Source organism: Pristis pectinata, chromosome 2, assembly GCF_009764475.1.
Source record: "Pristis pectinata isolate sPriPec2 chromosome 2, sPriPec2.1.pri, whole genome shotgun sequence".
Classification (NCBI taxonomy): domain Eukaryota; kingdom Metazoa; phylum Chordata; class Chondrichthyes; order Rhinopristiformes; family Pristidae; genus Pristis; species Pristis pectinata.
Window position 1 is genome coordinate 98788187 of NC_067406.1, and position 12571 is coordinate 98800757.

At 43.7% G+C, this 12571-nt stretch overlaps 1 protein-coding gene across 1 annotated transcript in view; it reads left to right on the forward strand.

Moving 5' to 3' along the window:
* Positions 1–12571, forward strand: part of ablim2 (actin binding LIM protein family, member 2) — a 257969-nt gene that overhangs the window by 104710 nt on the left and 140688 nt on the right. Inside the window, exon 4 of the mRNA XM_052036314.1 lies at positions 7007–7122. Within this exon, the coding sequence (XP_051892274.1) occupies positions 7007–7122 (116 nt within the window). The remainder of the gene's footprint in view (positions 1–7006; positions 7123–12571) is intronic.

Consider the following 12571-nt stretch of genomic DNA (forward strand, 5'->3'; position numbering starts at 1 on the left):
AACCCAGAGGGTGGTTAGAATCAGGATTCACTGGCTGAGTGCGTGGTGGAGGCAGGTACTTTCACAATGTTTAAATTGTATCTAGATGAGCACTTGAATTGCCAGTGCATAGTAGGTGACAGAGCAAGTGCTGGAATTAGGATAGATAGGTACTTGATGAATGGCATAGACATGATGGATTAAAGGGTCTGTTTCTATGCTATATGATGCTATGTCTCTACTTTCCTGATCTTTTGGTTGTTTGTTGGATTGCATTATAAACAGAAAATGCTGGAAATACTCAGCAGATCAGACAGCTTCTATGGAGATTGAAACAGTTTACTTTTCAGGCCAACACAAAAGGCACTAGAGGACCTCAGTGGGTCAGGCAGCATCTATGGAGGGAAATGGACAGTCGACATTTCGGGTTGAGACCGTTCATCTGGACTGAAAGAAAGGGTGAGATAGCCAGTATAAAAAGGTAGAGGAAAGGGGCAGAGCAAAAACATGCATCTGATAGATGGATCCAGGTGGGGGGGGGGGAGGGGGAGAAGATAGGCAGATGAGGGTGGGAATGATATCAGAAGCTGGGAGATGATAGGTGGGTGACAAAGGGCTGAAGATGATGGAACATGATAGGAGAGGACGGTGGAGCATGGAATAAAGGGAAGGAGGTAGGGAGGGGAACCAGTGGGAGGAGTGTGTGCGTGACGGGCAGATGGAGAGGGAGAGGGTGGGGGAGAGGTAAGTCATAGGGTGGTGTGGGCCAGTTGGATTAGGAGGAGAGAGAAAAAAACCTTTTTACTTTTCAGACCAGTTGCATTTTGATTTCTGTCTTTTGCATGCTGTTTAGCATCCATGCACACTTGTGTTGCAGCATTGCTTCATGGAATTATGTTATGGTTGGTTATAGTTAGCAATAGTTCTGGCAGTGACATTTCTGCAAACTGTAGCCTTAAAAGGTCCAATAATATCAGCTTCTTGCTGCTGGATGTGCACTTAACCCCTTTACCTCAATAGGGCCTTCCTCAACCACCCACCCCCCTGAACTTTTTGTCAGTCTTCTCTGAGATGCTACTGCAAGCCAAAATAATCATTGGTGTCTGATAATGAGCCTAGTTGAATACACTAACATTTCTGGGCAAATATTTCCAATTTCTGAGTCAAAATTATAAGTGCAGATAATGCAGACTGTGGCCTCAGCTGGTCCCAATGGAACACCGTTTCCCACCTTTATCTGAGCAATAATTTTAACAGTCTGAGGATTCCATCTCATCAAAGTATCTTATGTTAATGAATGTGTTATGCACATTGTGAAGACTCTGGGTTCTTCTCAGTATGAACCTTTCTGCAGAGTGCCTTAAGGATATAGCTGAAATTCTCTCCTCTAATATGTGTATTACGTCATTGCTGTGTAAAGTCCTATTCATCTGGTGCATGGATAAGTAACATAATGAAACCTCATCATTTATTTATCAGTAGAAAGACAAAAAGGCAGCTTTTTCATCATGCTATAGTATATGCATGCCAATTTTGAAGATACTAGAGAAGGAAGGCATTGTAGATTACCACAGTGTCTTTGAATGCATGCTTTTGTAACATAAATTATTTCACAAACATTTGAATAGGAAGATTTATTGCCTTTTCCAAATATAACAATTGTGGAAGCTAGCATAGAATGAATATAATACCTGATGATAAATATTGAATGTAAGTCAGTATACTAGCCTGCAAAAGCACAGCGGACAATTTAACTTTATTACATAAAGTGACATACGTTTTATATCTACAGTGTTCCCACAACAAGTGCCATAGCTCATTGATATTATCTAGTAAAGCACCAAACAATCCTTGTCTCAAACAGAAGGTCTTACTGTCTATTTAAGGGCAAGTAAAGACTGCTGCAGGCAAAGAAGTGGAAGAAAGATCTCTGGAAGAGAGAAGTATTTGCCTTATAAGGGTTCTGGGGAAAAGGCAGGTAGGTGGATCTGAGTCCACGGCCAGATTAGCCATGATCTTATTGGATGGCAAAGCAGGCTCGACGAGCCAGTTGGCCTACTCCTGCTCCTATTTCTTATGTTCGTATGTCAATGCAGCCAGTGGTAATGCAGAAACTGAAATGAGCTGACTGTCTGGAAATTGAATAATGCCTGTAAGGGCATAGTAATAGGTGATGTGTGCCAGATCTGCTGCTGCAAAATCCAACTGCACACTCGGCCTTTCCTTCATATTCTGCACCATTGCAGAGGGCACAAAAGAAATTCTTTATGCCCAGCTCAGGAATGGCTGGATTGGTGGGCAGCATAACTGGGTGGTGGGAGAGGCTAGAGAGATGAGGGGGAGGCTCAGACTCTGGTAGATAGGGATCATGATCTTGTGAGACAGGTAGAGTCACTAAGGAATTCTGATTGTCTGCTTGGTATCATGGCAGTGTTGGTCTTGAAGAGATTATGGCAGGGGTTAAACTGGGAGATCAATGGTTACTAGGGATGTGGGATAAGATGAGAAGCAGATGTAAATAGTTTGTGGGTGGACCAAGAGGATAATTAGTGGTCAATGGTGGGGTTAGGCCATAGGTTAGGGGGAGGGATGCTTCAGGTAAACATTACAAGTTGATTGCATGGAGGGGTCACAAAGAGGGAGGTGGAAGCCAAGTCATTGGATTTATTTAAGGCAGAGATTGATAAGTTCTTAATTGGTAAACGTGTTAAGGGTTATGGGGAGAAGGCAGAAGAATGGGGTTGAAAAATAATCAGCCATTTTTGAATGATGGAGCAGACTCGATGGGTCGAATGGCTTAATTCTGCTCCTATATATTACGTTCTTATGGAATGCACATGTTACTTGCAGAAGTCCAGCCCACCGGGAAACTGGACTGATTCACCCTAACACCAATGTTGTTTCTCCATCATATTTTGCATAGGACCGTAACCGCAATCATCAGTTCACAGTAACTTCAATCTATACCAAAGTTTAAAGTAATAAAAATTTTCAGTGCAATAGAGCTTACATCAACTGTAATGAAGTGCTTGAAAGGTTGGTTTTAGGGCAAATCAACTCCTGCCTCTGAGATGACTTGGATCCACTTCAGTTTGTCTTCCGCCACAACAGATCAACAGCAGATGTGATTTCTCTGGCAGTTCACTCTGCTTTGCACCATCTGGACAACAGGAACACATATGTCAGCCTGCTGTTCATTGACTACTGCTCTGCGTTCAAGACAATCATCCCATCCAAACTACTTTCAAGCTTTAGGACTGGGCCTCTGTACCTCCCTCTGCAATTGGATCCTTGACTTCCTCATCAGCAGACCTCAATCAGTGAGAATTGGTAACAACACCTCCTCCTTGCTGACCATCAACACAGGTGCACCTCAAGGCTGTGTGCTTAGCCCCCTGCTCTACTCCCGATACACAGATGCACAGCTCCAATGCCATAGACAAATTCGCCAACGACACCACTGTTGGACAAATCACATGTAATGATGAGTCAACATACAGGAGTGAGATATGTCTTCTGGTTGAGTGGTGCCACAACAACAACCTCTTCCTCAATGTCATTAAAACTAATGAATTGATCGTTGACTTCAGGATGGGAAGGAGGGTGAACATGCACCAGTCTACATTGGTCGATCAGCAGTGGAGAGAGTCAGCAACTGAGATGAGATTGCTGGATCTGTTTCCAAGATCTTCATGTCCTCTCTAGCCACAGGCAAGGGCCCTGAGGACTGGGAAGTAGCTAATGTTGTCCATTATTCAAGAAAGGAAATAGGGATAATCCTAGAAACAATAGACCAGTGAGTCTCATATCAATGGTAGGGAAGCTACTGGAGAGGACTCTTAGGGATAGGGTTTATGAACATTTGGAAAATTATGGCCTAATCTGGGACAGTCAACATGGCTTTGTGCGGGTCAAAACGTGTCTTACGAACTTGACTGAGTTTTTCGAGAAGGTGACGAATGTGATTGATAAAAGTAGAGCTGTAGGTGTTGTCTACATGGATTTTAGTAAGGTGTTTTACAAGGTCCCACATGGGAGGCTCATCCAGAAGATTAAGATGCATGGGATCTACAGTGACTTGGCTGTTTGGATTCAGAATTGGCTTGCCCGTAGGAGACATAGTGGTCAAAGGGACTTATTCTGGCTGAGGGTTAGTGACTAGTGGTATTCCGCAGGGATCCGTACTAGCACCTCTGTTGTTTGTGATATATATGTAAATGACCTGGATGAAAATGTACATGGGTGGGTTGGTAAGTTCGCAGACGATACAGTGATTGGTGGTATTGTGGATAGTGTGGAAGACTAGCAAAGTGTACAGTGGGATATAGATCAGTTGCAGATATGGCCAGAGCAGTGGCAGATGGAGTTTCATCTAGCCAAATGTGAGGTGTTGCACTTTGGGAGATCAAACGTAAAGGGACAGTACATTGTTAATGGCAAGACTCTTAACAGTGTTGATGTACAGAGGGATGTTGGGATTCAAGTTCATAGCTCCCTGAAAGTGGCTGCACAGGTTGACTAGGTGGTAAAGAAGGCATATCGTGTGCTTGTCTTTATTAGTCGAGGCATTGAGTTCAAGAATCAAGAGTCATTGAGTTCAAGAGTATGTTGCAGCTTCACAAAACTCTAGTTAGGCCGCATCTGGGACTCTGGTCAATTCTGGTCACCCCATTATAGAAAGGATGTGGAGGCTTCGGAGAGGGTGCAGAAGAGATTTACCAGGATGCCCCCTGGATTAGAGGGCATGTGATATAAAGAGAGGTTGGAAAAACTTGTTTTTTATGGTGCGGCAGAGGCTGAGGGGAAACTTGATAGAGTTTATGAGATTATGCGAGGTATAGTTAGAGTAGACAGCCAGTATCTTTTTCCCAGTGTCAAAATGTCTAATACTAGAAAACATGCATTTAATGTGAGAGGGGGTAAGTTCAAAGGAGATGTGCGGAGCAAGTTTTTACACAGAGAGTGGTGGCTCTCTGGAATGGGCTGTCAGGGGTGGTGGTGGTGGAAGCACATATGATAGAGGTGTTTAAGAGACTCTTAGATAGACACATGAATCTGCAGACAATGGAGGGATGTGGACATTGTGTAGGCAGAAGGGATTAGTTTAGTTAGGCATTTAATTACTAGTTTAATTAGCTTGGCACAACATCATTGGCCGAAGGGCCTGTTCCTGTGATGTACTATTCTATGTTTTATTTCTATGTTTATGTTTTTCTTGTGAATAATGTGTCTATCATGCTATGTGCCCCTGATGCTGCTGCAAGTAAGCTTCTCATTGACCCTGTGAATACATGTACTTTTACATGTGACAATAAACTTGACTTTGACAATATTCCTGGTGACATCTTAAATGCTGCAGGTTAGATGTATTCTTTGTTGAACTGGATGTTAATAATGTAGGTCACAAATTATAAGTTTTTCATCCAATTTGTGCCATTAAATAAATAATGACTGTGCGCATTGGCTATCTTGTATACTTACAGTGCATTCTGGGAAAGCATACACACTGCATGCACTTATTTTGCAGAACGTGCCTTCAGTTGACATACATTCATTCAGGCAAACATAAAGGTGAGAGTTTGCAGCAGCAGATCACCTGCTTCTTGATAGAAAATGAATGGCCAGCAATGTATAAATGATAGGAAGTCACACTGATTTAATGCCCACAATGCAGCTGATATAATTTTCAGGCGGGCATGTATTCTGCAAGCTAACCAATACCTATTTTTGATTGGAGTGTCCTTAAATATGCATCTCTAGGTCCTTTTGCAAATTTCAGACAGAAAAAGACCAAGGCAATTCTGCACTAACTCCACCACTTTCTGTCAGACTTTTAGTGGCTAAACCTTTGATCCCTTAAATTATCTCTTAACACCAGTCACGAAAAGCAGAAGATGATTCTGTAATTTACTTTGGAAAGGTTAAAATGAACTATGGTGAGCCAAGTAGAGTCTTGTGGGCCTATAGTCAGCAATCTGAAGCCCCAAAATTGTTTGCAGTCGAATAAAGCTGAAAATAGTTAGTGGCATTGGATGTTTTGCAGGCTGCATTGTTTTGCGGGCTGCATTGTTTTGCAAGGCTCATCCCTTTCTTAAAAGGCAGAGACAATGATTTAAATTAATTGCAAGCCATATTTTGAACATTAGATTTTTCAGTTACTTAGGAAAATGTATCCAATGGAATACTTTAAAAAAAAGTATTTGAGTAATTTGGTGCATTGGAACATTTGGTAGATAAATAAACCATGGTAATGAATGTTTCAAGATGGCAATCATATTGTAAAATCTTTAATTGCAAAATTTCACTCTAAATGGCTTCTGTTTGAAATGATTTAAATGAGAATAGGTTACCTGAAAATAAGTGGGAGATGGGAGAACAAAGATGATGGGAATGCTCTGAGAGTTGGCATAGTCATGATGGGCCCCACATCATGAGAAAATAAAAATATGACAAATAAATATGGACTCTGTTTTTGAGGCATTGTACATGCTATATTGTCCAGTATCATAGTCATACAGCACGGAAACAGGCCCTTCTGCCCAACTTGTCCATGCTGACCAAGATGCCCATCTAAGCTAGTCCCATTTGCCTACATTTGACCCATATACCTCTAATCGTTTGATATCCATGTACCTGTACATCAGTATGGAAGAATTGGAGATTGTGGTCGAGCTAATTGTGCAATGATAGGATTATTTTTGGGCTGCAGTTCTGCCACTACTAACCATTAGTGCCAAGTGATCTCTTAAGAGTTTGTATTAAATGATCACTTCTTTCCAAGTTCTAGGAATACGTTCTGTCCATTGCGATCATAAGAATGAGTGAGCCAGGTTTTAATCCTGGGATCATCAAGGTAGCTTCTGAAGTTAAAAAGTGATTTGCTTGGAAAAAAGGAATCTTTAAAACAAGATCTATAAAGAGTTGACTGATGAGCTTTAAAGTTGACTTTTCCAATGGAGGTACTTAATAAATGCTATTACTGACTTAAATTTATTTTGGTAAAGCTGTTTTTTTTTAAACACTTTAGGCAGCCCTTTCCTCCTGGAGACCGGGTGACTTTTAATGGAAAGGAATGCATTTGCCAAAAATGTTCTCAATCTCTGAACACCAATCCAAAACATGTGTCAGCTCAATCTCCTATAAGTAAGTATGTTTGGTTATCGCTACTCATCGACAGAATACTTTTGAAGGTTACTTATTTATTCAGGGGTCAATTATCTGCCTTGTGGAACATTTAAGATTCATCCTTGAAGAGATACTTCTGTCAGACATTTTAAATATAATACAGGTAGAAGTGGGCCTGCCATGGAATAGAATCAAAGATCTGTTACAGCACAAAAGGAGGCTATTTGTTCCACTGTGCATGTCAATACCGGCTCCATCACATGAGGCCAGTGCATTTCAAATTCCAGCCACACACAGTGTAAAAAAGGTTTTTCTTCATGTCACTATTCCCTTCTCCTTTATTTTATACCTGTGACCTCTAACCCTCAATTCCTCCACCAGTGGAGAAGCACCTCTCACTATCCACTTTGTCCAGATCCTTCCTATTACATAACCCTCCTATCAGATCTCCCTTCTGCTTTCTTTAAAGAAAACAGTCCTGGCTTCTCCATTCTATCCTTGTAACTGGAATCCCTTATTCCAGGAGACATTCTAGTAAATCTTTAGCATTTTTCAAAATTTCCTTATGATATAAAAAGAGGAAGGGCCTATCACTTCTGTATTGGCTCTCGGAGCAATCTCATAACTGCTCTCTCCACCACCCCCCACCACCCTAATTTTCCCTTCGGTATGTGGGAGGAAGTCTGAGCACCAAGAAGAAATCCATGTGGTCACAGGAAGAATGTGCAAACTCTGCGTGGGCAGCACCAGAGGTCAGGATTGAACTCAGGCTACTGGCAGCTGTGAGGCAGCAATTCTACTGGCTCTGCCACTGTGTGCCCAGGCCTACTCATCCTTTGATAATGAGGCAACCAAAAATGAACACAGTGATTTAGTTGGATCAGTATTTGATAAAGGCTCAGCATGACTTCCCTGTTCTTCATTCTGTGCCTCTATTGGTAAAGCCCAGAATTGTACATGCATTATTAATCACTTTCTCAAGTTACTTTGCCACTTTCAATGGCCTGTGCATCCATAATCCCAGATCCTTCTGTGCTTGCACCCCATCTAGAAGAGTATCCTTTATTCCATATTGCCTCTCCTCATTTGTCCTATCAAAATACGTCGCCTCACATTTCTTTGTACTAAACTTCATCTGCCAAGCATCTGTCCATTTTACATCCTGTTTATGTCCTGCTGCAATTTATCAATATCCTCTTCACATTTCAGAATACTGCCAAATTTTGTGTTATCCATAAATTTAGAAATTGTGGCTCACATGCTGAAGTCTAGGACATTAATATAGATCAACAAAAGCAATGACCACAACACAGATCAGAGGACAAAACCTGGCAGCTGATCTTTTCTCTTTGCTTCTCATTTTAATTTTCACTTGTCCCATGATTCTTTAGTAACTTGCATGACTCTTGCTTGTATTTACAACACAAGACTTGTTATAAGCAGCCTGAATTTGCTTTATCTTTCTCTATACTTCTTTCATCATCCATGGAACTCACTGCCAGAGGTGGTGGAATCAGATACAATTACTACACTTGTAACATTTACACAGGCATTTGAATAGGTAAGGCATAGAAGGATAAAGACTTATTGCAGCAAATGAGATTAGCATAAATGGGCAAAAAGGTTGGCATGGATGTGGTGCACCAAAGGGCTTGTTTCTCTGCTGTACAACTCTACAGCTCTATGACCAGGCAGTCAACGACAGCTACAGGAGAGAGAGAGAAAGCAGATCAATACCCAAATGCCAGGGCACACCTGTGGTGCTGCTTCTGCCAATGTCCACCATCATTGTAATTCCTGGTGACTCCCACTCCAGGTTCCACCATCTCCTGCACCAAATGACTTTCTTGAGACAGGGAAGCATAATTCTGATAAGACCTACAAACTCAGTGATACAAGTTATGTTGCATCCAGCTATCATGTCACCTGTGAAGTTTCTGATGTCCTGTCAGAACTATAACGGGGACCCACTGGAAGGACCCAATAATTTGGGAATCCATTGCCATTCTTTATATACTGTCTGGCATGTTACCATGCATTCTTAATTTTAACAGCAGGTGGACTTGCTTAGTCACTCAAACCTATTTATTCTAATTTTAAATTTTGCTATTTTATTATGTATATTTCATTATGTTGATTGTATACGTCTTTGCAGATTTTTTATGATTTATTATGCATTACTTTGGCCACAGTTGTACAGATGTGGCAAACTGCTAACAGTTGTTCCAAAACTAAGGGACTTAACCACCAGAAGTAGCTAACTTGCCAATCACAAACTGTTTCAGCAAAAATAGCTGAATATTGTAGTAAGAAATTGCCATCAATATGTGTACTCTAATTGATCTGTGGGACAAGATCGGTTGTCTCGACAGTATTATGGTGTATCTTTCTCTTCTTCACTTCCCTACCAAAACTGGGTTGCAAATTCTATCAAATCATGACTTTTGGGCATGGAAGGAAATATAAAACTCAGGTGGGCTATCTGATCATTCAAACAGATTAATAATTTAAGAAATATTATTAATCTTTTAATTCTGAAGCTTAATGATATGAAAAACAGAACTATTTTGTGCATCTTCTGTGACTCAGAAGATCCAATATCTACTCAAACTTTGAAAGTCAATGCCAACATTTAATGGAATAATTGATTTATTGTCTTCAGGATGAGAATAGGAGAATATCTCAGAGATGTACAACACTATGAGGAGGCCTGTGCCGAGGGGCATGCCACAGGGGTTGGTGCTGGGACCTTTGCTTTGTTAATTTATATAAACAATTTGGATGTGAATGTACAAGGCATGCTCAATAACTTTGTGGATGGTACTAAAATTGGTGGTGTTGTGGACAGTGCAGAAGATTATGAAAAATTACAGGGGGATCTTGATCAGCTAGGTATATGGGCTGAGGATTGGCAAATGGCTTTCAATCCAGAAAAATGTGAGGCATTGCATTTTGGGAGATCACACCAGGGTAGGACTTTGTAAATTTTTAAACTTTAACCTTTACTTATACAGTATAGCGGCTGCTACTGCGATGCGAAAGACACTAGTCGATGAGTTGCAGAACAAAAAACTGATTTATTTTCCCACCTTGTGTGGGCCTTTTAAGAGGAACGGTTCCTGCCCACCGAAAACGGAAATGACGTATGCGCTATGTCATCAAACTTTTCCTGCGCGCGGGTTCTCCCCGTCACTCGGGGAAGACGAAGGCCCAGCACCACCTTGGGCCTCGCTGCTCCGACGACGCATGACCCGACTGCCGAGCTGGTTTGCTTGCTCGGATGGTGAGTCACTACACAACCCCTCCCCACCCCCCCAGAACCAGCAATACGGTACCCAACGTTCGCAGGCTATGCTAGCTGTTGCTTAGGAGGTCAACCTCTGTGTCGTGGTGTTGGGACCTCAACCAGTTGTTGTAGATCTAAATGGCCCGGTTTGAGGCGGTCCATCGTGAAGACTTCTTCCTTGCCCCCAATGTTCAAAATAAAGGTGGACCCATTATTCCTGATGACCCGGACCGGCCCCTCGTATGGTTGTTGCAATGGTGCCCGGGGTGTGCCCTTGCGAACGAAAATGAACTTACAGTCTTGTAGTTCCTTGGGCTCACTGGATGGGGCTTGACCATGCCACGAAGTGGGAATTGGTGCCAAGCTGCCGAGCCTCTCGCGCAGTCTTTCCAGGACTGCCGTGGGTTGTTCCTCTTGCCCCCGAAGGGCGGGTATGAACTCCCCTGGGACGACCAGGGCGCACCGTACACGAGTTCAGCTGATGAAGCGTGGAGATCTTCCTTGGGGGCAGTGCGTATGCCGAACAGGACCCAAGGCAGTTCGTCGACCCAGTTAGGACCTTTCAGGCTGGCCATCAGGGCTGATTTCAGATGGCGGTGGAAACGTTCTACCAACCCATTTGAGGGTGGTAGGCCGTGGTGGTGTGCAGCTGTGTCCTTAACATGTTTGCTAATGCAGACCATAGGCTGGAGGTAAACTGGTCGCCCCTGTCTGAAGTGATGTGGGCCGGAACACCAAAACGCAGGATCCAAGTTGTGAGCAGCGCCCGGGCGCAGGAATCAATCGTGATGTCGGATAGAGGGGTTGCCTCTGGCCACCTCATGAACCGGTCCATGATGGTAAGGAGGTACCGGGCTCCTCTTGAAACTGGCAGAGGACCAACGAGGTCAACGTGGATGTGGTCGAACCTTCTACAGGTAGGCTGTAACTGCTGTGGCGGGACCTTGGTGTGTTGTTGGATTTTTGATGTCTGGCAGTGCGGACAAGTCCTGGCCCACTCACTGACCTGTTTGTGCAGGCCATGCCAGATGAAATTGCTGACGACCAGTCGGACAGTTGATCTGATGGACAGGTGCACCAACCCGTGTACCGAGTCGAAAACGCGTTTCCGCCAGGCTGCAGGATCTATAGGGCGGGGCTGACCGGTTGCGACGTTGCAAAGGAGGGTCTGCTGACCTGGACCGACTAAGAAATCTTGGAGCTGCAGGCCTAAGACTGCGGTTCTGTAGTTCGGCAGCTCGTCATCGGCTTACTGTGCGTCAGCCAGGGTTGTGTAGTCTACACCCAGGGATAGGCTGTGGGTGGTCGGTCTGGAAAACGCGTCAGCAACGACATTATCCTTTCCGGAGACACGTTGGATATCTGTTGTGAATTCAGAAATGTAGGACAAATGTCGCTGCTGACAAGCTGACCAGGGATCAGAGACCTTGGAGAAGGCGAAAGACAAAGGCTTATGGTCAGTGAAAGCGGTGAAAGGCCTGCCTTCTAAAAAGTACCAGAAATGCCGGACTGACAGGTACAGTGCTAGAAGTTTCCGATCAAAAGTGCTGTATTTCAGTTTGGGTGGTCTAAGGTGCCTGCTGAAAAACACCAAGGGTTGCCAACAGCCTTCGATTAGTTGTTCCAGTACCCCACCGACCGCGGTGTTGGATGCGTCCACCATGAGGGCAGTTGGGATGTCTGTCCTAGGGTGTACCAGCATTGCGGCGTCTGCAAGGGCATCCTTGGCCTTAATGAAGGCAGCTGCGGCCTTGTCGTTCCAGGCGATGTCCTTGCCCTTGCCAGACATCAGTGAAAACAAAGGGCGCATGATACGGGCTGCTGCAGGGATGAACTGATGGTAAAAGTTGACCATCCCCAGGAATTCTTGCAGGCCTTTGACCGTGTTGGGATGGGCAAAATGGCGGTTAGCGTCTAGCTTGGCGGGTAGGGGTGTTGCTCCTTCGCTGGTGATTCTATGGCCGAGGAAATTGATAGAGTCAAGTCCGAATTGGCACTTGGCCGGGTTGATAGTGAGGCCGCAATCACTGAGACGGGAGTACAGTTGGCGGAGGTGGGAAAGGTGTTCTTGGCGGTCACGGCTGGCGATTAGTATGTCATCTAAATAAATGAACACGAAGTCCAGGTCGCGGCCTACCATGTCCATCAGCCGCTGGAAAGTCTGCGCGGTGTTCTTAAGGC